Source organism: Bufo gargarizans, chromosome 3 (genome assembly GCF_014858855.1).
Source record: "Bufo gargarizans isolate SCDJY-AF-19 chromosome 3, ASM1485885v1, whole genome shotgun sequence".
NCBI classification, from domain to species: domain Eukaryota; kingdom Metazoa; phylum Chordata; class Amphibia; order Anura; family Bufonidae; genus Bufo; species Bufo gargarizans.
The window spans coordinates 89,461,636-89,487,554 of NC_058082.1; the positions used below are offsets into that span (position 1 = coordinate 89,461,636).

Consider the following 25,919-nt stretch of genomic DNA (forward strand, 5'->3'; position numbering starts at 1 on the left):
CTATGCAAATAATAAAAAACAGCTCCTCCTCCACTGGCTATACCCCCATGCTTCAACAGGAGGACCTCAGTGCGTGCAAAAGCAGTAGGAGAAGGAGATCAGAGACCAAATATTAACAAAGAAAAGCAGAACCAAGGAACACCGCCATTGGGCCGTTAACCATAAAGGTCCCACTAGAATAGAATCAGCCCCTCCTGCAACAGACAAGAATGGGTGGGAGCTGTGTCCCCCAATGGAAAAGACGAGAAAAATATTTTACAGGTGAGTTTCATAAAAAATCCCATTCCATTGGGGGACACAGACCATGGGACGTCCTAGAGCAGTCCATGGGGTGGGAAGACCAGAACCTCCAGAGGGAAAACGTCCAACGGTTAAACAGGAACCACAGCCTGCAATACCTTGCGCCCTAGGGCAGCATCAGCCGACGCCAAAGAGTGCAGCTGGTAGAACTTTGTAAAGGTATGTAAGGACGACCAGGTGGCCGCCTTACAAAGCTGTGATGTAGAATCTCGATTGCGCTTGGCCCAGGAGGCCCCCACCGCCCTGGTGGAGTGCGCGGTAACCCCCGCTGGGGGAACCCTACCCCGGATCGATAGGCCATAGGCAATAGTCGACCGAATCCACCGAGCCACAGTGACCTTGGAGGCCGCCAGACCCTTACGAGGCCCCTCAGGAACCACAAAAAAGGGAGTCCGAGCGGCAAATGGGGCAGTAACCGACAGGTACACCCGTAAAGCACGGACAACATCCAGAGAATGGAGAGCGTGCTCCTTGGGGTTCGCCGGAGCGGGGAAAAAGGATGGCAGGACTATGTCCTCCTTAAGGTGGAAGGCGGAGACCACCTTGGGCAAAAAGGAAGGGACAGGGCGCAGTACCACCTTGTCCTTGTGGAAGACCAAAAAGGGCTCCTTAGAGGAAAGGGCGGCCAGCTCCGATACCCTCCTGATAGAGGTGATGGCCACCAAAAAGACCACCTTCCAGGTGAGAAAACTCAGGGAAATGTCCCTCGAGGGGCTCAAAAGGAGCCGCCTGGAGAGAAGACAGAACCAGGTTCAAATCCCAGGGGGCAGAGGAGGGACATACGGTGGGACCAGAGCGGAGACCTGACCCTTCAGAGAGCTCAGGGACATTCCCATCTCAAGACCCGACTGGAGAAAGGAGAGGACCACCGGAACGGAGAAATTAAGAGGAAAAAACCCATCTTCTCACAAAAGGCAAGAAAGGCCTTCCAGGTACGATAGTATATCCGGGAGAAAGTTGGTTTCCTGGCTTTGATCATGGTCTTCACGACAGAGTCAGAGAAGCCCCTCTTCTTCAAGATGGTGGTCTCAACAGCCACGCCGTTAAACGAAGTGGTTGTAAATTCTGGTGGAAGAGGGGTCCTTGAGACAGTAGGTCCTCCCTGAGAGGAAGAGGCCACGGAACGTCTGCCAGCATCCGAGTGACCTCCGAGAACCAGGCACGGCGAGGCCAATCGGGGGCGATGAGGATGGTCGGGATTCCTTCTCCCGCGACCCTGGGAAGAACCTTTGGGAGTAGAGGCAATGGTGGGAAGACATAGAGGAGTGCGAAGTCTTGCCACGGAGACACCAGAGCGTCCACCCCGTACGCCTCCGGATCCCGAGCTCGGGCCAGGAACATGGGAACCTTGTTGTTGAGCCTGGACGCCATCAAGTCCACGTCCGGGAGGCCCCAACGGCGACAGAGGTCCTCGAATACGTCCGGATGCAGAGACCAGTCTCCCGGATCCACCCTGTTGCGGCTGAGAAAATCCGCCGTCCAGTTTTCGACCCCTGGGATGTATACTGCAGACAATATTGGAACGTGAGCCTCCGCCCACTGGAGGATCCTCTTCACCTCCTGCATCACCGGCCGGCTGCGGGTTCCGCCCTGATGATTGATGTAGGCCACGGCTGTGGCATTGTCCGACTGGATCCTTACCGGGAGACCCGTTAGGAGGGGGGTCCAATGAGACAGAGAGAGGAAAATTGCTCTGAGCTCCAATATGTTGATCGGAAGGCGGGCTTCCACTTCTGACCACACCCCCTGAACCGTCCGAGCCTGGAGAACGCAGCCCCAACCCAGGAGACTGGCATCAGTGGTGACTACTGTCCACGGGATTGGGAGGAAGGATTTCCCCGAAGTCAGATTCTGAGGGGACAGCCACCACAGGAGTTTCATGCAAACCCGAGGAGGAAGGCGGATCCGAGAGTCCAGACCCCTCGATGTCCTGTCCCAGAAGGACAGGATCACCTGCTGCAGAGGCCGAGTGTGAAACTGGGCAAAGGGGACTGCCTCGAAGGAGGCCATCATAAGCCCCAGAACCTGCATGCACTCCCGGATGGAGAGACACAGGGAATGTAGAAGGCGAGAGACCGACTCCCGTATCCGTGAGAACTTGCAATCCGGGAGGAATACCCGGGCTGCAGTAGTGTCCATAATCATCCCCAGGAAGGTCACCCTCTGGGAAGGTTGGAGAGAGGACTTTGGGAAGTTGATCAGCCAGCCGAACTTTTGCAGAGTCTGAACAGTGATCCTGACGCTGTCTTCGGACTGGGGACGAGAGGGAGCCTTTATCAGAATGTCGTCCAGGTAGGGCAGCAGAGATATGCCCCTGGTACGGAGAAGCGCCATGATCGGCGCCAAGATCTTTGTGAATACCCGTGGGGCTGTCGCCAGCCCAAAGGGAAGGGGAAAGAACTGATAATGACGGTCGCCAATGGCGAAGCGCAGGAACCTGTGGTGAGATTCTGTGATAGGGACATGCAGATAGGCGTCCCGGATGTCCACCGACGCGAGGAACTCCCCTGGAAGAAGAGAACCAATAACGGAGCGGAGGGATTCCATCTGGAACCTCCGCACCCGCAGGGACTTGTTTAACAGCTTCAGGTCTAGGACCGGACGCACTGATCCCTCCTTCTTTGGCACTACAAAGAGATTTGAGTAGAAACCTGCCCCCTGTTCCTCCAGCGGAACTGGGACAACTACTCCCCTGACCAGAAGGGAAGAAACCGCTTGTAAAAGGGCCGAGGCTCGGGCCGGATCCCCCGAAACGGAAAGAAACGTTCCGGAGGTCTGGAAACGAATTCTATCTTGTAACCGGAAGTTACAATTTCCAGGGCCAAGGCGTCTTGAACGTGAGCTCTCCAGACATGCTGAAAGGAGAGCAGACGGGCCCCACAAGCGGTGGGGGCGCCCCTTCAGGCGGAGGACTGCTTGGGAACTGCGGGGCGGGCAGAACTCCCCTGGAACTGTGCCTACTGGCGCCAGGAAGGTTGAGGCTTAAAGGAAGGCTTCTTGCGGGAGTCTTGAGAGCCGCCGGAGGAGGGGGCTGTCGCAGACCTGGAGGAAGAGAAGCGCCGAAATGACTGGTTTCTAGAGCCAGAGGGGCGAGCTCTGAAGGTGCGCTTGGATCTAGATTGGGGCAGGTGTGTACTCTTGCCCCCCGTAGCGTCAGAGATAATCTCATCCAGCTTAGCACCGAAGAGCCTGGAGCCCGCAAAGGGGAGGTTAGTGAGGGAGCGCTTGGAGGAAGCGTCGGCGTCCCAGACCTTCAACCAGACCTCCCTGCGCTGCATGACCGAGAGGGCCGAAATCCACGCAAAGAGAGTGCTGACGTCCAATGAGGCCTCACAGAGGAATGTTGTCGCCTGGGACATCTGGAGGATGAAGTTTAGGGTGTCTGCAGAGGCATCCTGCTCCGCGAGGTCCTGATGATGGCGCTGCGACCACACCGAAAGCGCCCTGGCTACCCAGGCCGAGGCGAACGCGGGCCGCAGACCTGTGCCTGCCAGAGAGAAGATGGCTTTGGAAAGAGAGTCCAAACGCCTGTCAACGGAGTCCTGTAGGGAGGACCCGTCCAGGAACTGGTATTGCCGTATTTTTAGCCAATCTGGCCACCGGCGGGGTCGACCTTAGGAGGAGAAGACCACTGCTGCACGTTATCTGCCGGGAAAGGATAAGGAGTATCCATGCGCCTTGTAGCAGAAAAACGGTGATTAGGGCGTTCCCAAGCCTTAGAACTGACTTTGGCGAACTCGCCATGAATGGGGAATGTGACAGCCTCCGGTTTTCTGGAGTGGAAGAGGGGGAATTCCTGGCTACTAGTAGAAGGAGGTTCCCCCTGGATGTCAAAGGTGTCACGTACTGCCGTGACCAAGTCTGCCACCATGGTGGAGAGCTTAGGTAAGGGTTCCGGCTCCGTGTCCTCGTCCGAGCCGGACCTTTCCCCTTCAGACCTGTAATCCCTGCGAGAGGGAGAGGCTGCACACGCCTCCAGGCGAGGGGGGCAAGCAGAGTCATCCGAGGAGGGATGCTGCTGCGTGCGCTGCCTCTTAGCGGTCAAGCATCCTCTGTGGGGGGCACCGGGAGGTGGAGCGGTGCTAACCACTGGCACCGCAGGCTGAGAATCAGTGGCCGCCATGCGTTCCATAAAGGCCATGGCCTGCGCGCGAGACTTGGGCCAAGTCCGCGGCGCCCTAGCTATGGCAGAGGCCCAGGAGGGCTCCGCAGGCTCCGAAGGGGCGGAGGAGGGACTGGGCTGGTTTGGTGGAGGGAAAGGAGGAGGTGGATTATCCTGTCCCGAGGCAAGGCAAGAGTCACAGGAGCCTGTAACCGATAGTGGCAAGCAGCAGAACTTACAGGATCCCAGTGGAATTTTTGGGAGGCCCCAGGTCTTGGCATGATGGCGGCAATCCCGGAGTCCTAAAGTTTTGCAGAACACTATCAGTCCTACCGTGACCTGTGAGGAGCTGGAGTAGCAGTCAAGCTTGGAGAGGCGCTGATGCAAAGCAGAAGCGTCGGAGCTGACGCCATAGGCTCCGCCCCCAGTCGCGTCACAGAAATTGCGGCAAAAAAATTGCGGGGAAAGATCGGGAAAAACCGCGGAAAAAAACGCGAAAAAATAGTGCGAGAAAATAGCGCAAAAAAATCACGCGCGCGGGAATATGAAAAAAGGCAGACCCCGGCTCTGAAAATGGCACCCACCGCCAGGATACAGGGGACAAGAAGGAATCCCTCCTCCCTCTCAACCAGCCGGCCCTCTCACAGATAAGCTCTAAACAACCGTGTCACAGTGTGAGCACGGGGGGAGGGGAAGCTGCAGGAGAGCCGATGTACTTATCTGAGTCCTGCAGTCTTCACCCTCTGTTCCGGACCAGCATGGGGTCACCTCTTCAGTCATCTGGCACAAGGAGTGGCAGTGCACTGGATAGAGGGCAGGACTAGGTGACCCCGGATCTGGTAGGCCACCTGAGCTGCAGGTCGAGCCCGGTTCCACTTATCTTCTGGGGGGAAAAGGAGGTAGCCGGGGACGGCCATTCGACCCCGGCGCTCGCTCCACTGAGAGACCAGGGACGCACCATGTGACCCTGCGTCCGCTGTTTAGAAAAAAACAAACAGGAGAAGAAAAAACTACAGGGACAACCCTGCAGGAGCAGGAGTGTCACCTCCTTATCCAACACTAAGCTAAAACTGAGGTCCTCCTGTTGGAGCATGGGGGTATAGCCAGTGGAGGAGGAGCTGTTTATTATTATTTGCATAGTGTCTCCTCCTAGTAATGGCCTAAGCTATACCCATGGTCTGTGTCCCCCAATGGAATGGGCGAGAAAAAACTCACCTTCTCCCTGGCTGCTACGCTCTGCGCTGCGATTGGACAGCGCTACAGCCTATCTTTTTATCCAGGCCAATCACATTCCCTAACCTCACTCTTCTTTGTTTAAAGGGGTTGTCTGCCTTTTTCTTGCTGATGATCTATCCTTTGGATAGGTCATCAGCATTTGATCGGCGGAGATCCAACACTCGGGATCCCCACCGATCAGCTGTTTGAGAAGGCAGCCATGCTCACAGTAGTGCCACTGACTCCTCACAGCTTCCCACAGGTCAGCTTCCCTGGACTATAGGTCACATGGCCTGGGCACAGCTCAGCCCCATTTACTTCACTAGGGCTGAGATGCGCCCAGGGCATGTGACCTATAGTTGTGAAGTCTCTGGTCTGCAGGAAGCAGCGAGAAAGCTGTGGCTCAACTGCCTTCTCAAACAGCTGATTGACGGGGGTCCTGGGTGTCGGACTCCTACTGATCAGATGCTGATGACCTATCCAAAGGATAAATCATCATTAAGAAAAAAGCGGACAACCCCTTCCCAACCCGCCCTTCCCTTATTATTCATTGGAACATGACCCCTTCATTCAACACAATGCCCCCCTTGAACCATAAAGTACTTCATACATGTAAATCTGGTGACTGGCTCACGCCGTTTTATGTGTCCTTTTATATGGACCATTGTAGAAGACAACCACTTTTTACCTATTGTGTCACCCCTATTTTCACATAGATTGTAAGCTCTTGCAAACCAGACCCTCAATCCTATTGCTTGTTACAGCATTTGAGAATTTAAATCTCTGAATTGTAAAGAGATGAAGAATACAGTTCGGTCCATATATATTTGTACAGAGACAACATTTTTCTATTTTTTTGTTCTGTACATTACCACAATGGATTTTGAACAAAACAATTCAGATGCGGTTGAATTTCAGACTTTCAGCTTTAATTCAGTGGGTTGAACAAAATGATTGCATAAATATGTGAGGAACTAAAGCATTTTCTAGACTCAATCCCATTATTTTAGGGGCTCAAAAGTAATCGGACAAATTCAATAATTGTAAATAAAATGTTAATTTCTAATATTTGGTTGAAAACCCTTTGTTGGCAATGCGCACACCTGCCCATGAAACAGTCTTTGAGTCAATTGTTCAATTACTTTTGGTCCCTTTAAAAACCGGGTGCCGCATGTAAAGGAGCTGAAACTGCTAAACCCTTCATCCAATTTTAATGTGGATACCCTCAAATGAACGCTAAAAGTCTGGACTTTATGTCCATGTCCATTATATAACTATAACTTGAATATGTTTTAGTAAACAGGCAATAAAAACAAAATTTGTGTCGATGTCCAAATATATATGGACCTAACTGTATGTTTAGGCTATACAAAGAATATCAAAGAATAGTGCTGCAATCTCACATTGTTACTTGATACACTTTCCAAAACCGTGTGAACTGATGCAAGCTAATAAACCTTATCAACTTGAAACCAAACTACTGAATTCATCTTATCTTTTAATTGTCAACATTAATGAAAATTATAATGATATAATCAAATTTGCATGCAAACCTTATTGAATCACTGAAATAAATGCCACTTCCAAGGTTTCCAATATCAGTTCTTTCACCACCAAATTCTTCAACAACAATCTTTGGCATCATTAGTCCTCTGTAAAAGACAAAAAAAGATAAATACAAAATAAATAAAAAATGTGTTCTGAAAGGAAAACACAAAGCAATGTATTCCATAAGGGTGGGTTCACACTAGCGTTAGGGATTCCGCTATGGCTTTCCGTTATAACGGAAAATAACGGAATGCCCAGACAGAATGCAAAACGGAAGCCTTTAAAAGGCATTCCGTTTGCTCTCCGACCTAATAGAAGTCTATGGGAATCAAAACAGATCCGTCTGGGTCCCGTTATGCAAGACGGAAAACAAAGTTCTGTCGACAGGACTTTGTTTTCCGTCTTGCATAACGGGACCCAGACGGATCCGTTATGCTTTCCCATAGACTTCTATTAGGACAGAGAGCAAACGGAATGCCTTTTAAAGGCTTCCGTTTTGCATTCTGTCTGGGCATTCCGTTATTTTCCGTTATAACGGAAAGCCATAGCGGAATCCCTAACGCTAGTGTGAACCCACCCTTAGAAAGTGCATACCAATTATTATTTATGCTCTCAGGAGGAATCTCAGGCTTTGGACAAATCTACTATGATTATTATTGATCAGAATGATTTATTATATACATAATAGATTTCTGTTGTGGCATATACTACCATCTCTGTGTTTGCATATTCTGCATCCTTCGTATCGTCTTTCTTATTGGTTCCCTTTTGTCTGTCACCTAGATTCTCAGTTGTTTAACACAGCCTTTCCTTTGCTACACACACATATGCCATGTTTCAGGACCATTGCTCCTCACCTCCAATACTCCTTTAAGAGTAGACATGGGCTATCTCAGACACCAGGCCCCATATACAGCCACTTTTGTAGCTAGACCCTTGTGATGACAATTACATAGAAAAAAAAACAAAAAAAAACAACTGTCTAAACTCACCGTGAGAGGATACCCACAAAATTGCATGGTGAAGAAGCATGGAGCAAGGACTTGACATTTCCAAGTTCACTTCTAAAGTTCATGGCCTCACTCAGTCTTCCAACTCGGAAAACTCTTAAGATATTAAACTGTCCTATTACTGTGTGAAGAAAAAAAAAACATGTCACATGCCACAGAAATAAAAAACAAAACAAAAAAAAACATTCAGCCTGACATGCTCTAGAAGTGATTATCTGTACTATTTTTAATGCCAGTGAGGCAGAAGAAATTCTTGTTGTTCCCTAGCAAATAAAGTTTTTTTCTTTTACTGTTTTAAACATTATATTTTTAAACTATTATAATATTTTATTATAATAGTTTAAAAATATATAGTTAGAGTTATATAGTTTATAACAGTAAAAAAAACAACGTTATTTGCTAGGGAACAACAAGAATTTCTTCTACCTCACTGGCTCTTTTTCATTTCGGCAGTATTATGCCTTTAAAAATCAAATACAAAATATTGTCCTTCTGTAGCATTCATTACAAATGATTAGGCCTTCTATATGGATATGTAATCCATTGTCAGTTTACTGCTGCTGTAAAGAGGAAATTTTATCTGTGGGGGTATCCTCATTATAATAGTTGATGTAGAATAGGTATAATGGCATGACAACCCTTGATAAGCCTAGATAAAGATGTCCATAGAAGAGCACTGTATTGATCATTGTATGTATTAATCAATATGATGTATTAACCTGCTCACCGTCGCAACCGCAGTCGTGGGCAGGTGTAATTACAACTGCTCAGTCCCCATTCACTTCAATGTGACGGCTCCTTCCTGTTCAAGTGAATAGGATGAAGCAGGTTTATTGAAGTGAATGGGGACGACGTAGTTGTAATTACACTGCCCATGGCTGCAGTTGCGACGATGAGCAGGTAAACAATGAAGAGAAGGCAGCGCTCGTACAAGCGCTGCTTTCTCTTTAAATAGCTGATTGATGGGAGTGCTGGGAGTTGCCCCCCACCACCACCACCACCAATTTGATATTGATGACCAATCCTGAGCAAAGGTCATCAATATAAAAAAAGCAATTCCTTTAAAGGGTTATCCAATTCTAAAAATGCCCCCCACAATGCCCGGGCCCCTCCTTAGATCATACTTACCCCGCTTCCCGACACCTGCATAACTCCGGATCTCTGCCCGGCCGCTGCTGCATCTCCCTGTCATGCAGATTAAAACATCCGGCGACAGGGGCAGGGAAGGGGGATTTGCGGGTGCAGCCAACAGTAGGCGGCGACAGTGACCAGCACCCTTGCAGCGAGATGCAGCGGCAGCCATGCGTGGATCCAGAGTGATGTGGCTGCCGAGAAGCGGGGTAAGTATGATCTATAGGAGGGGCCCTAACATTGTGGGGGAACTTTTAGAACTGGATAACCCCTTTAAGCAAGACTGGTTGCCTTACTATAAGTCCAAAGAAAGAGGAAGTTAAAGAGCCAGGACAGGGGGTAGAATACATCCAGAAAACTATCCACCTTTTTTGTAATAAAAATAAATAAAAAATACATAGAATATTCACATATAGGTAGTTAATATATGGTAAAAACATTTTTGATGGAATTGTCCCTTTACGTCATGTCATTCATTTTTTTCACAGACCACTTATACAAAGGGAATCTGGCAGGATGGTACGCACTTGATCTCCACTTGACTGACTCTTCCTTCAGATGCAGTCAGGTTATGTTCATAAATGTAATACAGTAGAAGGAGCAGTAAAGTTTTGCCATTAAAATATGAACCGATATAAAAAGAAGCCTCACACTGGTGAGATTTACTAAGGAAAATGCATTAATAAATGGAGCACATGGTCTATGTAGTATTTTTGGCACTTTTCATGTCTAAGGGTTCATGCACACGACCGTGCCGTTTTTTGCGGTCCGCAAATTGCGGGTCTGCAAAAAACTGATGCCGCCCGTGTGCCCTCCGCAATTTGTGGAATGGAACAGGAGGCCCATTATAGAGATGCCTATTCTTGTCCACAAAACTGTCACCACCAGACATCTGAGAAGCTCTGACAGATGTTCTTCAGAACCTCCTACTTGAGGTTCCTTTTGTTTTGCTTTCGTTTTCTCATCTTGTTAGCCTCTCTCAGCGGTCATGTAGTGTCACTGATTGCATCCCTTTAAATCCCTTCCCATACTACATCACTTTGCGGTTTATACAACTTCCTGGAGTGTGCTGATGCTAGAAGCTGTTACTACTGCATCCACAAGATAAGTCTGTTTTCTTTATTTCTGTTTGCCTGTGGGCTTGATCCTAGGTGACCCTGACTCCCTCCGTATTAAGTGTAGGGAGCCGGTGGTCGTGTCCCCTCACTATTATAGGGTGTTCAGGTGCATACAGTCGAGGAACGAGGATATGCAATTTTCTACCATTGAGATTTTTGCATAGGCTGAGCAGTAAGGGAGAGAGCTAGGGCTCTTACAGGGCTTACCCTCCTGTTCCTTAGTTTTGGATCAAGTCAGTCGGATCTTCATTTGTGTCTTCTAGTTTTCTGTACACCATCCGTGACATTATAAACCGCCAAAACCGTCTCAAGCATGGATCCGGTTTCACTTTTGACTGAACACATGCAGGGTCTTTCATTGGAGGTAGCAGATCTCCGTAAAACTGTTTCTCAGTTTCAGGTGACCGGTTCAGCTTGCGTTCATGGAGTTTGTTCTGAGCCTAAGATCTCGCTCCCGGATACGTTCTCCGGGGGTAGTGAGAATTTTGTTCGTTTTAGAGAGGCTTGCAAACTCCATTTTCGCCTACTTCCCCATTCCTCTGGTGATGAGGAGCAGAGGGTGGGGATCATCATCTCGCTGCTCAGGGATAACGCTCAGTCCTGGGCCTTTTCGCTGCCGGTGGGGGCACGGCCCCTCTGTTCAGTGGATTAATTTTTTTTAGCCCTGGGTCAGATATATGATGATCCGGATCAAATTGCTCTGGCTGAGTCTAGACTACGTCTTTTATGCCAGGGTAAACAGTCCGCAGAGATATACTGTTCAGAATTTCGGAGATGGGCAGCTGATACTGGTTGGAATGATGCTGCACTCCGAAGTCAATTTTGCCATGGTCTTTCAGAGGGATTGAAAGATGCATTTGCCTTTCATGAAAGACCTACCTCCTTGGACTCTGCCATGTCTCGGGCCGTTCGTATTGACAGGCGTCTTAGAGAGAGAGGAGAGATCACTCCTTCCTGTCATACTCAGTCCAAGGACAGTGCGGCGGTCTCATTCAGTGCACAGGGGTCTCAGTCGCTCTCAATTCCCCTCTGAGCAGGATCCCATGCAGCTGGGTTTGCTTGCCTCTGACAATAGAGGATTCAGCTCTCATAGGAAGGCTTGTTTCTGTTGTGGAGGTATAAATCATTTGGCAAATGTTTGTCCCTCTAGGAGATTCAGGCAGTTTTTTTAGAGTAATAAAGAAACAAAAAGAAAAAAAATCCTCTAAAAACATTCCATCTGTTACTATTGGCAAGGTTGATGCGGAAATTAAAGCTTTTACATTTGCTTGTAGTTCCCGTTTTGTCCTACCTGCCAGGGTGGCGCTAGAGAGCAAGAACATTTTTTGAGAGATATTTGTAGATAGTGGAGCAGCTGTCAATCTCATTGATAATCAATTTGCTATAACTCATGGTTTCCAGGTATGCACTTTGGGAAAGGATATACCTGTTTTTGCTATTGATTCCATTCCACTTTCTCAGAAATCGTTAAAGGGCATAGTTCACAATATCCGTTTGATTGTGAGTGATACTCATGTTGAGGATGTGTCATGTTTCGTCCTAAGCGGGTTGCCTACTCCTCTAGTGTTGGGGCTACCCTGGCTCACTAAACATAGCCCCACCATTGATTGGCAAGCGAGGCAAATAAATGGTTGGAGTGACTTTTGCAGAGATAATTGCCTCACGACATCTGTTTCTGAGGTTTCTACTAAGACTGTACCATCTTTTCTCTCTGAATTTTCGGATGTGTTTTCTGAGAGTGGTGTTCAGGACTTGCCCCCTCACAGGGAGTACGATTGCCTTATTAATCTCACCCCAGGCACCAAACTGCCTAAATCTCGTTTATACAATCTCTCCCAACCTGAAAGGGTCGCTATGCGTGCTTATATCTCTGAGAGTCTGAGAAAGGGACACATACGACCCTCGAAGTCACCTGTCGCCGCTGGTTTTTTCTTTGTTAAGAAAAAAGATGGTTCTTTAAGACCATGTCTGGATTTCAGGGAGCTGAACAGTATCACAATTCGTGACCCTTATCCGCTTCCTCTGATCCCAGACCTGTTTAACCAGATTGTTGGGGCTAAAGTTTTTTCCAAGTTGGATCTAAGGCATACAACCTGGTCAGAGAAGGAGACGAATGGAAGACGGCCTTCAATACCCCTGAGGGCCATTTTGTTTTTAAATCAGAAATTTTTTTATTATCTATTTTTCTTTTTCATCATCAAATGACAGTCAAATCAAATATCCAATCATCAAAAAGACATCAGGTACAAAGGATAAATGTACAAAATATCACATATGCACAATGTACATAATATACATCCTATGACCGTAAGACATCGTAGGAATTTACACAATAGATCTAGACCTTTATTTATCTATTTTTTCTCCCTCAACAAACATCCCTGTAAACAGCCCCCCCCCCTCCCCTCCCAAACCTTCCAAGAGCAGGACATCATTGCAATAAGAGCATAACTACCTCCAAATTCTTTTTCTCCTCATCATATCGGCACCTGTTCCATTGATTCCAATATATATTACAAGCAATGAGCCCCAAGTAACTAAACTCCCATACAGTTATGGCACTCAGTCCACGGTCACACCTCACACATCAGATACCAACAAACGTACATCACACATTCCACATATCACCAGGTTGTACACAGTCACTTCCCCAGATCAGCCTTACCGGGCACTCAGAACACTCCTCGTTAATGCTAGCCAAGGACTACAGCATCCCGACCTATCTATCCAGCTACCCCAAATAGCCTCAAATTTAGTCAAACATTTTCTTTTCTGGTACACACCCCTCTCAAGACGCACTACCACATTCATTCTAGCAACATATTCCGGTACCTCCGGGGGTATCCCCTGTATCCATTTTGCTGCGATAGTCTTCCTCGCCTGATAAAGCATCCTTTCTATTCCGGTAGCTACTGTAGACTGCAAATTTTCCTCTGGCAGCATTCCCAGAATACAAATTTTCGGATCCATTTTAAATTTAGTACTATGTACCTTATTAACAAGATGTAATATTGCTCTCCAGTAAGAGGTCAATGAAGGGCATGACCATAACATATGCAGGAGATCAGCTTCAGCGCTACCACATTTCGGACAATTGGGACTATCCCTGCAACCCACTTTATGTAGGAATACCGGAGTCCTATATACTCTGTGCACTAGATACAGCTGGGAGAGACGTGCCGCCTCACTGAGAGATAGAGTGGGAGTAAGCGCTACCACCTCTGACCATTGTACATCTGTAAGCCCACCCAAATCTCTTTCCCATTGCTGTCTGCATTTTAGCGGGTATCCTTTAAGAAAATCCTCTAGTAAGGCCTGATACATCACGGAGATTGCCCCTTTCACCGATCCAGCAGCCACCACTGTGTTCAGTGCATGAGTGGATGTAAATACTATTGGAGCCACTTTAGCCTGAGCATCTAATGCATGCCTGAGCTGAAGATATCTATAGAACTGCGAGGAAGGAAGCCCAAACTCCGAGCATAGCTGTTGATATTGTTTTAATACCCCACCTGAGAAGATATGGCCCAAATTCCATACTCCCTTGTTATTCCACCCAGAAAATCCAGTTAGACCTTCCAACTCTGGCAGTGCTGGGTTCCTCCAAATAGGCGAGATATTGACATATCCCTCTAATCCCAAGATATGTTTGGTTTTACACCAAACTTTCCTCATGAGCACTAGTATTGGGATACGCCCTGCATCTTCCTTTACCCTACCTTCAATGGCCGTCAACGGGGGAGATCTATTCGACGCCCACTCCATCAATCGTCCACTCTTCGTGCCTGGGCTACCCCCCACTCCCCACCCTTTAAAATGCTGCAACTGGGCCGATAGAAAATAAAGTAAAGGGTTAGGCAGAGCAAGTCCCCCTGCATCTTTGTTCCTCTGTAGCGTTTCATACTTTATCCTTCCCCTATTACTTTTCCACAGAAAAAAACGAAACAATCGTAAGATTTTGTGAAAGTAATGCACGGGAATCCAAACAGGGGAGTTGTGCAGGACATAGAGCAATTGCGGCATAAGGATCATTTTCAACAAATTTCCCCTTCCTATCACTGACAAAGGCAATTTATGCCACACTGTGATCTTATTTTTAAATTTCTCCAACAAGGGTAGGAGGTTACTAGTAATATAATCTGCAGGGTTCATGGACACTGTTACCCCAAGATACTTAAAGGATTGCACCACCTTAAGTCCGGAGAAGGCAGCAGTGTGTGACGGTACTTGAGAGGATACTGGAAGAATCACTGACTTATCCCAGTTTACCAGTAATCCAGACTGGTCGCCAAACTGAGACACCACAGATATTATTGCATCCATATACTTTTCCAGATCATTCACATATATCAATGTATCATCCGCATATAACGATACTCGCTCCTCCATTGAGCCCCGCAATAACCCACCCACCGAAGAAGTAGAACGCAGGATACAAGCTAAGGGTTCAATGGCTATCGCAAATAATAACGGAGACAGCGGACAGCCCTGTCTTGTCCCCCTCTCCAAAGCAATAGTTGACGATAAATGCCCATTAACTCGTACTCTAGCTCTAGGTTCACAGTACAAAAGTTTAACCCACTTCATAAAGTCCATTCCAAAGCCCATCTTAGTCATGACCGCCCACAAGTAATCCCATTCAACACTGTCAAAAGCCTTGGCAGCATCAAGAGAGACCACCGCGGCCCTGTTATCCAACACATCCCTACCCTCTAACTGGAGGTTCAGGAATAGCCTCCTAAGATTTAAAGCCGTGGATTTACCAGGCATAAAACCGGACTGGTCATCATGAATAATGGTGTGAATAACTCTGTTTAATCGATTAGCTAGAATTTTTGCCAAGAGTTTAACATCAACCGTCAGGAGAGAAATGGGCCTATATGAATCTACCAAAGCTGGATCCTTACCCGGTTTGGGTATTACTACAACTATAGCCTCTCTCATGGAGGAAGGCAAAATACCACTACCAAAGGCATACTTAAATACTGCAAGCAGGTGCGGAAGTAGCAGTTCTCCATGTTTTTTATAAAATTCCCCAGGGAGACCATCTCCACCCGGTGCCTTCTCATAAGACTTTAGTGCCTCTTCCAATTCCTCCAACGTTATATCCTCCTCAAGGAGCGCCCTATTTTCCTCAGACAGGACAGGCATATCAATGCCCTCCAAATATCTAGACCTACAGGAATCAGTGGCGACCAGCCTGGATCTATAAACCTCTTTAAAGTGTACATAGAATTCTTCCAGAATGTTCTCATTTCCCACCACCATTTGTCCCTGAGGGCCATTTTGAGAATTTGGTTATGCCTTTTGGTTTGATGAATGCTCCAGCCGTCTTTCAGCATTTTGTGAACAGCATTTTTTATCATTTAATGGGGAAATTTGTATTAGTGTATCTAGATGACATTTTGATTTTTTCTCCTGATTTCAAAACTCATAAGGACCACCTATGTCAGGTCTTGCTCATCCTGCGGGAGAATAAATTGTACGCTAAACTGGAAAAATGTGTGTTTGCGGTTCCTGAAATTCAATTTCTGGGGTTTCTTCTCTCCGCTTCTGGTTTTCGCATGGACCCCGAGAAGGTCCGCGCTGTGCTTGAGTGGGAGCTTCCTGAGAATCAGAAGGCGCTGATGCGTTTTTTGGGTTTTGCCAATTATTACAGGAAGTTTATTTTGAATTATTCCTCTGTTGTTAAACCACTCACTGATATGACTAGAAAGGGGGTAGATTTTTCCTCCTGGTCGGTAGAGGCGCGTAAGGCCTTTTCTAGTATCAAGGAGAGTTTTGCTTCCGCTCCCATCTTGGTACAACCTGATATCTCTCTGCCCCTCATAGTTGAGGTGGACGCTTCTGAGGTGGGTGTGGGTGCGGTCTTGTCTCAGGGTCCCTCTCCTGCCAAATGGCGACCGTGTGCCTTTTTCTCGAAGAAACTCTCCTCCGCAGAGAGAAATTATGATGTGGGAGATAGGGAGTTGTTGGCCATCAAGTTAGCTTTTGAGGAATGGCGCCATTGGCTAGAGGGAGCCAGACACCCTATTAGGCTACTTTCACACTTGCGCTTGATCGGATCCGTTCTGAACGGATCCGATCATATTAATGCAGACGGAGGCTCCGTTCAGTACGGATCCGTCTGCATTAATAACTTAGAAAAATTTCTAAGTCTGAAAGTAGCCTGAGCGGATCCGTTCAGACTTTCAATGTAAAGTCAATGGGGGACGGATCCGCTTGAAGATTGAGCCATATGGTGTCATCTTCAAGCGGATCCGTTCCCATTGACTTACATTGTAAGTCTGAACGGATCCGCTCGGGCGGATGCCCTGTCACGTTGTTTTCCGGGAGCTGGGAATTTTGAAGACCCGGGTCCCATTTTGGCTGAAGGTGTGGTGGTCTCTGCTCTTTATCCTGAATTGGAGGCAGAGGTTCAGGTAGCCCAGTCAGAGGCTCCTGATCTTTGTCCTCCTGGGAGGTTGTTTGTGCCTCTCACTTTAAGACACTAGGTTTTTAAGGAGCACCACGATACTGTCCTTGCTGGGCACCCGGGGGCAAGAGCCACAGTGGATCTCATCGCTCGGAGATTCTGGTGGCCGGCTCTTCGTAAGTCGGTTGAGGGTTTTGTGGCAGCCTGCGAGACCTGCGCTCGTGCCAAAGTCCCTCATTCACGGCCATCAGGTCCTCTCCTTCCCTTACCCATTCCTTCCCGTCCTTGGGCACATCTGTCCATGGACTTCATTACGGACCTGCCTCGTTCCTCGGGGAAGACTGTGATTCTGGTGGTGGTGGACCGTTTTAGCAAAATGGTGCATTTCATTCCTTTTCCTGGCTTGCCCAATGCTAAGACGCTGGCGCAGGCATTTATTGATCACATTGTCAAATTGCATGGTATTCCTTCAGACATAGTCTCCGATAGGGGCACGCAGTTTGTTTCTAGATTCTGGAAGGCTTTCTGTTCTCGCTTGGGGGTTCGGTTGTCATTCTCTTCTGCTTTCCACCCGCAGTCGAATGGCCAGACAGAGCGCGTCAATCAGAATCTGGAGACATATCTGCGCTATTTTGTGGCGGAGAATCAGGAGGATTGGTTTTCTTTTTTGTCCCTTGCTGAGTTTGCTTTAAATAACCGTCGTCAGGAGTCCTCCGATAAGACACCATTTTTTTGGTGCATATGGGTTTCATCCGCAGTTTGGGACATTCTCTGGAGAGGGGTCTTCTGGTTTACCTGATGAGGACAGATTCTCCTCGTCTTTGTCATCTATTTGGCAAAAGATTCTGGATAATTTAAAGAACATGAGTGAGAGATATAAGCGTGTGGCGGATAAGAGACGTGTGCCTGGTCCGGACCTGAATGTTGGTGATCTGGTGTGGTTGTCTACTAAGAATATCAAATTGAAGGTTCCCTCCTGGAAGTTGGGTCCTAAGTTTATTGGGCCTTACAAAATCTTGTCCGTCATCAATTCTGTTGCCTACCGTCTTGATCTTTCTCAGACTTGGAAGATCCATAATGTTTTTCATAAGTCCTTATTAAAACCTTATGTCCAACCCATTGTACCCTCGTCTTTGCCTCCTCCTCCGATTGTGGTTGATGGTAATCTTGAATTTCAGGTCTCTAGGATTGTGGATTCTTGTGTTGTCCACGGTTCTCTCCAGTACCTCGTTCATTGGGAGGGTTATGGTCCTGAGGAGAGGATGTGGGTCCCAGTGACGGACATTAAGGCCACTCGTCTCATCAGGGCTTTCCATAGGTCCCATCCTGAGAAGGTGGGCTCTGAGTGTCCGGAGTCCACTCGTAGAAGGAGGGGTACTGTCACCACCAGACACCTGAGAAGCTCTGACAGATGTTCTTCAGAACCTCCTACTTGAGGTTCCTTTTGTTTTGCTTTCGTTTTCTCATCTCGTTAGCCTCTCTCAGCTGTCATGTAGTTGCACTGATTGCATCCCTTTAAATCCCTTCCCATACTGCATCACTTTGCGGTTTATACAACTTCCTGGAGTGTGCTGATGCTAGAAGCTGTTACTACTGCATCCACAAGATAAGTCTGTATACGGAATGCAAAAAATGTTTGTTTGCATGAGCCCTAAACAAGAGAAACATACCTAACAGATCTTGTGATTTGCTACAAATACATAAATATATTATGCCATGTGTGAACATTTTCATAAAATTCATGCAATAGCCGTTTATAAATCTTGCCCACACTCCTGTGATACATGTATAACCAATTGCTTGGGAGGGTAGAGAAAATAATTCCCAGGCCATCAGTAGTTTGTCTGCAGACCAAGCCCACCTCTGACAACATATTTCTAAGGGCTCATGCAACCAGTTGAAATCTTTTTCCATATGCAAACTCCAAACATCTTTGCCTCTTACCTGTGGTTGTGATCCAGAATACCCTGTTTCACCTGAAGACACTCTGCAGAGTCTGGGTGAATATGTTCAATTCTGCATCTGAGCGCTTGGTATTTAGCAGTAGAAGTTGGAGTGTGTTTAGATAAGCTGGTCTCACAGACATTAATCATGTCCCTAATTACCTAGAAGGAGATTGTAAAGAAAAAAAGAAGAGCATAAATACCTTTTAATCTGTACACAGAGAGGTATATTAACGCATATCTACAAACGGATAGCCCTGAATGTTGTTGTGACCAGCATAGACATCTTTCACCATCAGGCGAAGAAGGATGTACGTGCTGTTATGTACCCCAAAGCACAGGATAATGTCAGTAGTGAGGAGCGACAGGCTCTAAACTGGCTTTGTGCACAGGATGATATCATAGTGAAATCGGCGGACAAGGGGAGTAATGCGGTACTCATGTCGAGGGAGTATTACATCAACGAAGCCCTCAGGCAACTCAGGGATGTTGACACTTATGAAGTGATACGGGGGGACCCCACTTTAGACATCAGGCGTCAGCTTGAGTACTTTGTCCGCAGGTTATGTGGCAAGAGGTTTCCTGGGTGATAACATGGTAGACAAACTTGTACCCACATTCCCCTCTACACCCTGCTGGTATTTCCTTCCCAAGATCCATAAGTCGCTGAGCCAACCCCCGGGATGTCCCATCGTCTCGGGGATTGGCTCGGTGACTGAGCCCCAAAATATATCGATTGGCTCCTCAGACTGTTACTTCCCAGCGCCCCTGCCTATCTCAGGGACACCAATGATTTTCTGTTGTCCTTGGGTGAAGTACATTGGCAGGAGGATTATCAGCTGGTATCCCTGGATGTGGAGAGCCTCTACACCCGCATACCTCACGACGCGGGTGGGGAGGCGATCCGGGTCATCCTACGGAATGTGGGGAGGAGTGACCTCTTCTGTGTTTTCAGGTTTGGCAGTGAGTGGTTCAGACAAAAGCTGGGGACGGCAATGGGTACCCCCGTTTTTTATGTACATTTGCCAACATGTATCTTGCGAGACTGGAAGATAGATTTGTGTTTTCCGTGTCAAACCCGTTTTTACAGTATTTGAAAGTTTTCTTACGTTTTGTTGATGAGGTCTTCATTGTCTGGTCTGGACCAAAGGAACATTGTGAAGAGTTTGTCCGGTACTTGTATATGAACGACATGGGGATGAGATTTACCCTTAATTTTTTTTTGGGGGGGGGGCATGGTTGGAATTCCTGGATGTGGTTGTTGTGGTAAGGGGCGACGGGTTGGTCACGGAGGGCTTTCGTAAGCCCACGGCGACCAACTCCTTGCTCCGCCATGACAGCTTCCATCCCGGAACTGTCAAGAGATTGTTGCCAGTACGGACAATTTGTTAGATTACGCAGGATCAACAGTGAGTTGGAGGGATATCGACGACAGGCGTCAGAGTTAAAACAACGGTTGGTAGCAAGAGGGTACCCAGAGAATGAGGTTAGCAGGGATATGGAAAAGGTTGATTAGACATTCTCTCAAAGGGATTTACTGCAAAAGAATAGGAAACTCAGAAAGGTAGTGGAGATGCCTAGGTCGGGACAGGGCGATACAAGTATAGGTAGATTTGCCTTCTCTTTTAAGTTTAGCACAATGGCTGATCAGATTCGTTCCGCTATCTTTAGGAACTGGGATATACTAAAAAGAGATAGCACCCTGAGTGAGGTAACTGAGCAAAGACCACTAGTCTTCTTTAGAAGGAGTCGTACGTTGAGAGATAAACTTGTAAGGAGTAGGTTGACTCCTTTGCATTCTAGTCAGTGGTTGACAATTAGTAGACCAGAAAGGAACTTTAGATGTGGGAATTGTTCTAAATCTAAATATAATTCGTGCAAAAAATTCATTGATTTTGCAGGGGTACACCACAGGGTACAAAGTTTTATTAATTGCAAAAGCACATTTGTGGTTTATCTATTAAGCTGCAAATGTGGCCGATTTTATATCGGCAAAACAATAAGATGCTTATATGAGCACATAAGAGAACATGTTAACTCCATAGCCTTTGGTAAAGGTTGCCCCAGGGTGATAGAGCATTTTAGAAAGGCACATGGAGGAGATGTTAGTTATTTGTCTTTTTCAGGATTAGAGGTGGTACAATCACCGCCGCAGGGGGGTGATAGACACCGGCTCCTTTTACAACGGGAAGCGAGGTTGATCCTCCGTACCCAAGCGGTGGACGAATTGGGCCTCAATGAAAGAATTGACCTAAGTATGTTCCTTTAAAAGTGTTTCTGCAATGGCGCTTTTACATTTGCTATGTTTTCTGTTTACCTTGTCATTATGGATTTTCTTGGGAAGCATCGTGGCAGCATCACTGGTCACCCAGGTAACGCATCGACTCCACGGCTTAGGAAGGCGGAGCGCACCTGTGCTCTGACGTAGTAGCCTGATGAAGTGCGTCAAGGGTGAAACGGACGTCGCTACCTCACCTGTGTGAAGCTCTTGGCGTCCTGCCCGATGCCGCCCACTGCTACTTTTTGGAATGAAGCAACTATCAAGTCCTTACACTGGTGAGTGCCGCCCTTCTTCATTCCTTTGCATGGTTGTATCTACATCATCTTATCATATTTAGGGCTGAGCACCACCGACAGTGTTTTGTTATTAGGAGACTGAGCTGTGGCCGATTCCTACATACCGGGACTTAGCGGAGGACTGTGAGTGCCGCTTCATGTCTTTTTGCTGACCTTTAATACAATGCCTCAGGTCCTATACCCCAATTATTGATTTTGGCCAGGAGTACCCCCAATATATAGTACCTGTGGCATATTCTCATACTATCATAGAAAATATGATGTATGAGACAATAACGTCAAACATTGTGTCTGTAAGCAAAAAAAAAAAAGTTAAAGAAGGTATGTTGTACCTGGCATAAGTCCTGCTTAACAGTCAATAACTTCATATTAATCTTATTCTGTTTCTTTTCCTTGTGTGGAATAAATCGGTAGAACTCTTGCATCATCTGATTAATGTCTTCTTTATCTTTCTTGATTAAAGCATTTCGGACTTGGCATAGAATTCCTTCAGCTTTACTAAGCTTGAGAAGTAATTGAGAACAACATTACACTTAATCTTTACAAAATGTAATAAAAGCATGTTCATAAAGATCAGTTACATCCAATATACTGTACTAATGCTTTATTGCAACAGAGCACAAATAGTGGAAACAATCTTATATTCCTGAGTCACTATAAAGACATAAAAGCTGAGGCTGACTCAATGGTTTAAACACAGGGTGATTGAAATACAGAAAAGCTTCTCCTTTCACTCCATGCAAGTAAGGGTACTTTCACACTAGCGTTAGAAGAATCCGTCAGGCAGTTCCGTTGCCGGAAATGCCTGCCGGATCTGGAAATTCGTATGCAAACGGATATCATTTGTTTCCGGATCCAGATCCGTCTAACAAATGCATTGCAATACCGGATCCGTCTCTCCGGTGTCATCCTAGAAACCGGATCCGGTATTTATTTTTTTCACAGATTTAAAGGTCTGCGCATGCGCAGACCGGGAAACCGATTCCGTTTCCCCGGAACATTTGGTACCGGATCTGGCATTAATACATTCCAATGGCATTCCGGAATTTTGGCAGGAGAAAATACTATAAATATTTTCTCCAGCCAAATATCGTGAAAGGGACGAAACGGAAGACATCCTGATGCATGCTCAACAGATTGCTTTCCATTCAAAATGCATTAGGATAAAACTGATGCGTTTTTTTCCGGTATTGAGCCCCAAGGACGGAACTCAATACCGGAAAACTTTAACGCTAGTGTGAAAGTACCCTAACAGTAACTGTTTCGTATGCACATATAAATATATATATATATATTATATTATATATTTTTTTTTTTCACTCATTGCATGTGTTTTCACCTGGTCACCAAATTACTTACATCATTCAGACTGATGTTTTCCACAGGGCATGAAAGTATAGAGTCCAAATGTCCAACTGCATCCACCCAAATAGACTCAACCAAGCCAGCGACTTCTGGGGACAATTCTGTAATATTGATGGCTTCTCCGAGCAGCACCTTTAATGACCAGACAAATGTTTTAAATTGTAATTTTCTATGACTTTCTAAGACATTGATTTGAAAAAAAAACTTGCACATGTTGAAAAAATACCAATAAAAAATTTTTATCAGCATACAGATTATTTTTTTTTATTCATTTGGGTAAATATGCTGAAAAGTTCAGTAGAGAGAAAGTTTCTCTGTCTTATGGTTAATGTATAGATTACTCATATACTACGGTAGACAGGTACACCGGAAGTCTGCTCTTCTAAAATGGCGCCCGCTTCCGAGGTTCACATCGGTGCCATAGCTGCTGGGTTACTGGTGGCGTAACTAGAACTGACTTGGTGGGCCTCACACCAACTGTTTGAATGAGCCACCCCCTCCCAGCAACGCTTTCCTCCTGTGGCTCCTCAAGATAGTTTTTTCAGACCAGGCCAGGCAGCCACTCCATATATACTGAATGTGATGTCACTGTATATACTGTCACTGTATATAATGTCATTTTATAATACAGTTAAAGGGGCCCTGACAATAAAATCTTTCAGTCCTCCTCCTGAGTTTGGGCCCCACAGCAGCTGCTTCCACTATAGCTACGCCCCAGGCTTTGCCTTGCGAATATCAGGGTAGCAGTTCATTCTCTGAAGAAATCGAGACTGCTATAGCTGTATTTACAATGGAGCCTGTGCTGTTGGTAGGGATAAATAGGAACATGGTGAATCTTCCATACAATGCAATGTTAATTTATTACATTGTATTGGAGAAACAATCTGAAGATCGCATATTCAAGTTCCCTCAAGGGACTTAACCGCCTAACGCAGGATTGCGGTCCGAAGGCGGCAGGTTTATTCCTCCTTCACGCGCCGGCGCGTCATCTCGCGAGAGGCGAGATTTCCTATGAACGCGCGCACACAGGAGCGCGCGTTCACAGGAAAGGCAGGTAAACAAGTGCATCTACAGCCTGCCAGCGGCGATCGTTCGCTGGCAGGCTGTAGATGCGATTTTTTTAACCCTTGAAAGGTATATCAGACGCTGTTTTGATAACAGCGTCTAATATACCTGCTACCTGGTCCTCAGGTGGTCCCTTTTGCTTGGATCGACCACCAGAGGACACAGGCAGCTCTGTAAAATAGCACCAAACACCACACTACACTACATCCCCCCCCCGTCACTTATTAACCCCTGATCACCCCATATAGACTCCCCTGTCAGGCCCCATTCAGACGTCTGTATGTGTTTTGCGGATCCACGGATCCGCAAAACACATACGGACGTCTGAATGGAGCCTTACAGGGGGGTGATCACCCCATATAGACTCCCTGATCACCCTTCTGTCATTGATCACCCCCCTGTAAGGCTCCATTCAGACATCCGTATGTGTTTTGCGTATCCGCGTATCCGCAAAACACGGACACCGCGGATCTGTAAAACACGGACACCGGCAATGTGCTTTCCACATTTTGCGGATCCGCACATTGCCAGAACTATATAGAAAATGCCTTTTCTTGTCCGCAATTGCGAACAAGAATAGGACATGTTCTATAGGCTCTACAAAAAACGCAGTGTTCGCCCGATCAGGCCTGATCTTGTGCGCACACTTGCGTTCAGTCCGCCCCACCGCAGTGACAGAATATATTTTTTTCTGATCACTGCAAAAACACTGTAAAATCACTGTGGCGCTATAAAAAGATTACTTTTGAGGGGCATGGCGAGTTCATAGAAGAATTTTTTTTTTGGGCACAAGTTAGTTTTTTTTTTCTTACAAAGTCTCATATTGCACTAACTTGTGACAAAAAATAAAATCTCACATGAACTCACCATACCCCTCACGGAATCCAAATGCGTAAATTTTTTAGACATTTATATTCCAGACTTCTCACGCTTTAGGGCCCCTAAAATGCCAGGGCAGTACAAACACCCCACATGTGACCCCATTTTGGAAAGAAGACACCCCAAGGTATTCCGTGAGGGGTATAGTGAGTTCATGTAAAATGTTATTTTTTGTCACAAGTTAGTGGAATATGAAACTTTGTAAGAAAAAAAAAAAACGTTTTCCGCTAACTTGTGCCAAAAAAAAATAATATTCTAGGAACTCGCCATGCCCCTCACGGAATACCTTGGGGTGTCTTATTTGCCAAAATGGGGTCACTTGTGGGGTATTTATACTGCCCTGGCATTTTAGGGGCCCTAAAGCGTGAGAATCCAAATGCCTAAAAATGCCTCCTAAAAGATACTCTTTGGAATTTGGGCCCCTTTGCGCACCTAGGCTGCAAAAAAGTGTCACACATGTGGTATCGCCGTACTCAGGAGAAGTAGGGTAATGTGTTTTGGGGTGTATTTTTACATATACCCAAACTTTGTGTGAGAAATATCTCTGTCAAATGACAACTTTGTATAAAAGAAATGGGAAAAGTTGTCTTTTAGAGAGATATTTCTCTTACCCAGCATGGGTATATGTAAAAAGACACCCCAAAACACATTGCCCTACTTCTTCGGAGTACGGCGATACCACATGTGTGACACTTTTTTGCAGCCAAGATGCGCAAAGCGGTCCAATTACCAATGAGTACTTTCAGGATTTCACAGGGCATTTTTACGAATTTGTATTCCAAACTACTTCTCACGCTTTAGGGCCCCTAAAATGCCAGGGCAGTATAAATACCCCACATGTGACCCCATTTTGGAAAGAAGACACCCCAAGGTATTCCGTGAGGGGTATGGTTAGTTTATGTAAAATTTTATTTTTTGTCACAAGTTAGTGGAATATGAGACTTTGTAAAAATAAATAAAAAATATATCATTTTCCGCTAACTTGTGACAAAAAATAAAAAGTTCTATGAACTCACTATGCTCATCACGAATACCTTAGGGTGTCTACTTTCCGAAATGGGTCCATTTGTGGGGTGTTTCTACTGTCTGGGCATTGTAGAACCTCAGGAAACATGACAGGTGCTCAGAAAGTCAGAGCTGCTTCGAAAATGCGGAAATTCACATTTTTGCACCATAGTTTGTAAACGCTATAACTTTTACCCAAACCAATAAATATACACTTATTGCATTTTTTTTATCAAAGACATGTAG

At 46.3% G+C, this 25,919-nt stretch overlaps 1 protein-coding gene across 1 annotated transcript in view; it reads right to left on the reverse strand.

The window, feature by feature from the left end:
* Window positions 1-25,919, reverse strand: part of PARP4 (poly(ADP-ribose) polymerase family member 4) — a 200,755-nt gene that overhangs the window by 139,860 nt on the left and 34,976 nt on the right. The window contains exons 8-13 of the mRNA XM_044288460.1: window positions 22,719-22,856; window positions 21,692-21,862; window positions 18,784-18,944; window positions 13,187-13,196; window positions 8,158-8,285; window positions 7,171-7,269 (exon numbers count right to left, since the gene is read on the reverse strand). Coding sequence (XP_044144395.1) covers window positions 7,171-7,269; window positions 8,158-8,285; window positions 13,187-13,196; window positions 18,784-18,944; window positions 21,692-21,862; window positions 22,719-22,856 — 707 coding nt within the window. The remainder of the gene's footprint in view (window positions 1-7,170; window positions 7,270-8,157; window positions 8,286-13,186; window positions 13,197-18,783; window positions 18,945-21,691; window positions 21,863-22,718; window positions 22,857-25,919) is intronic.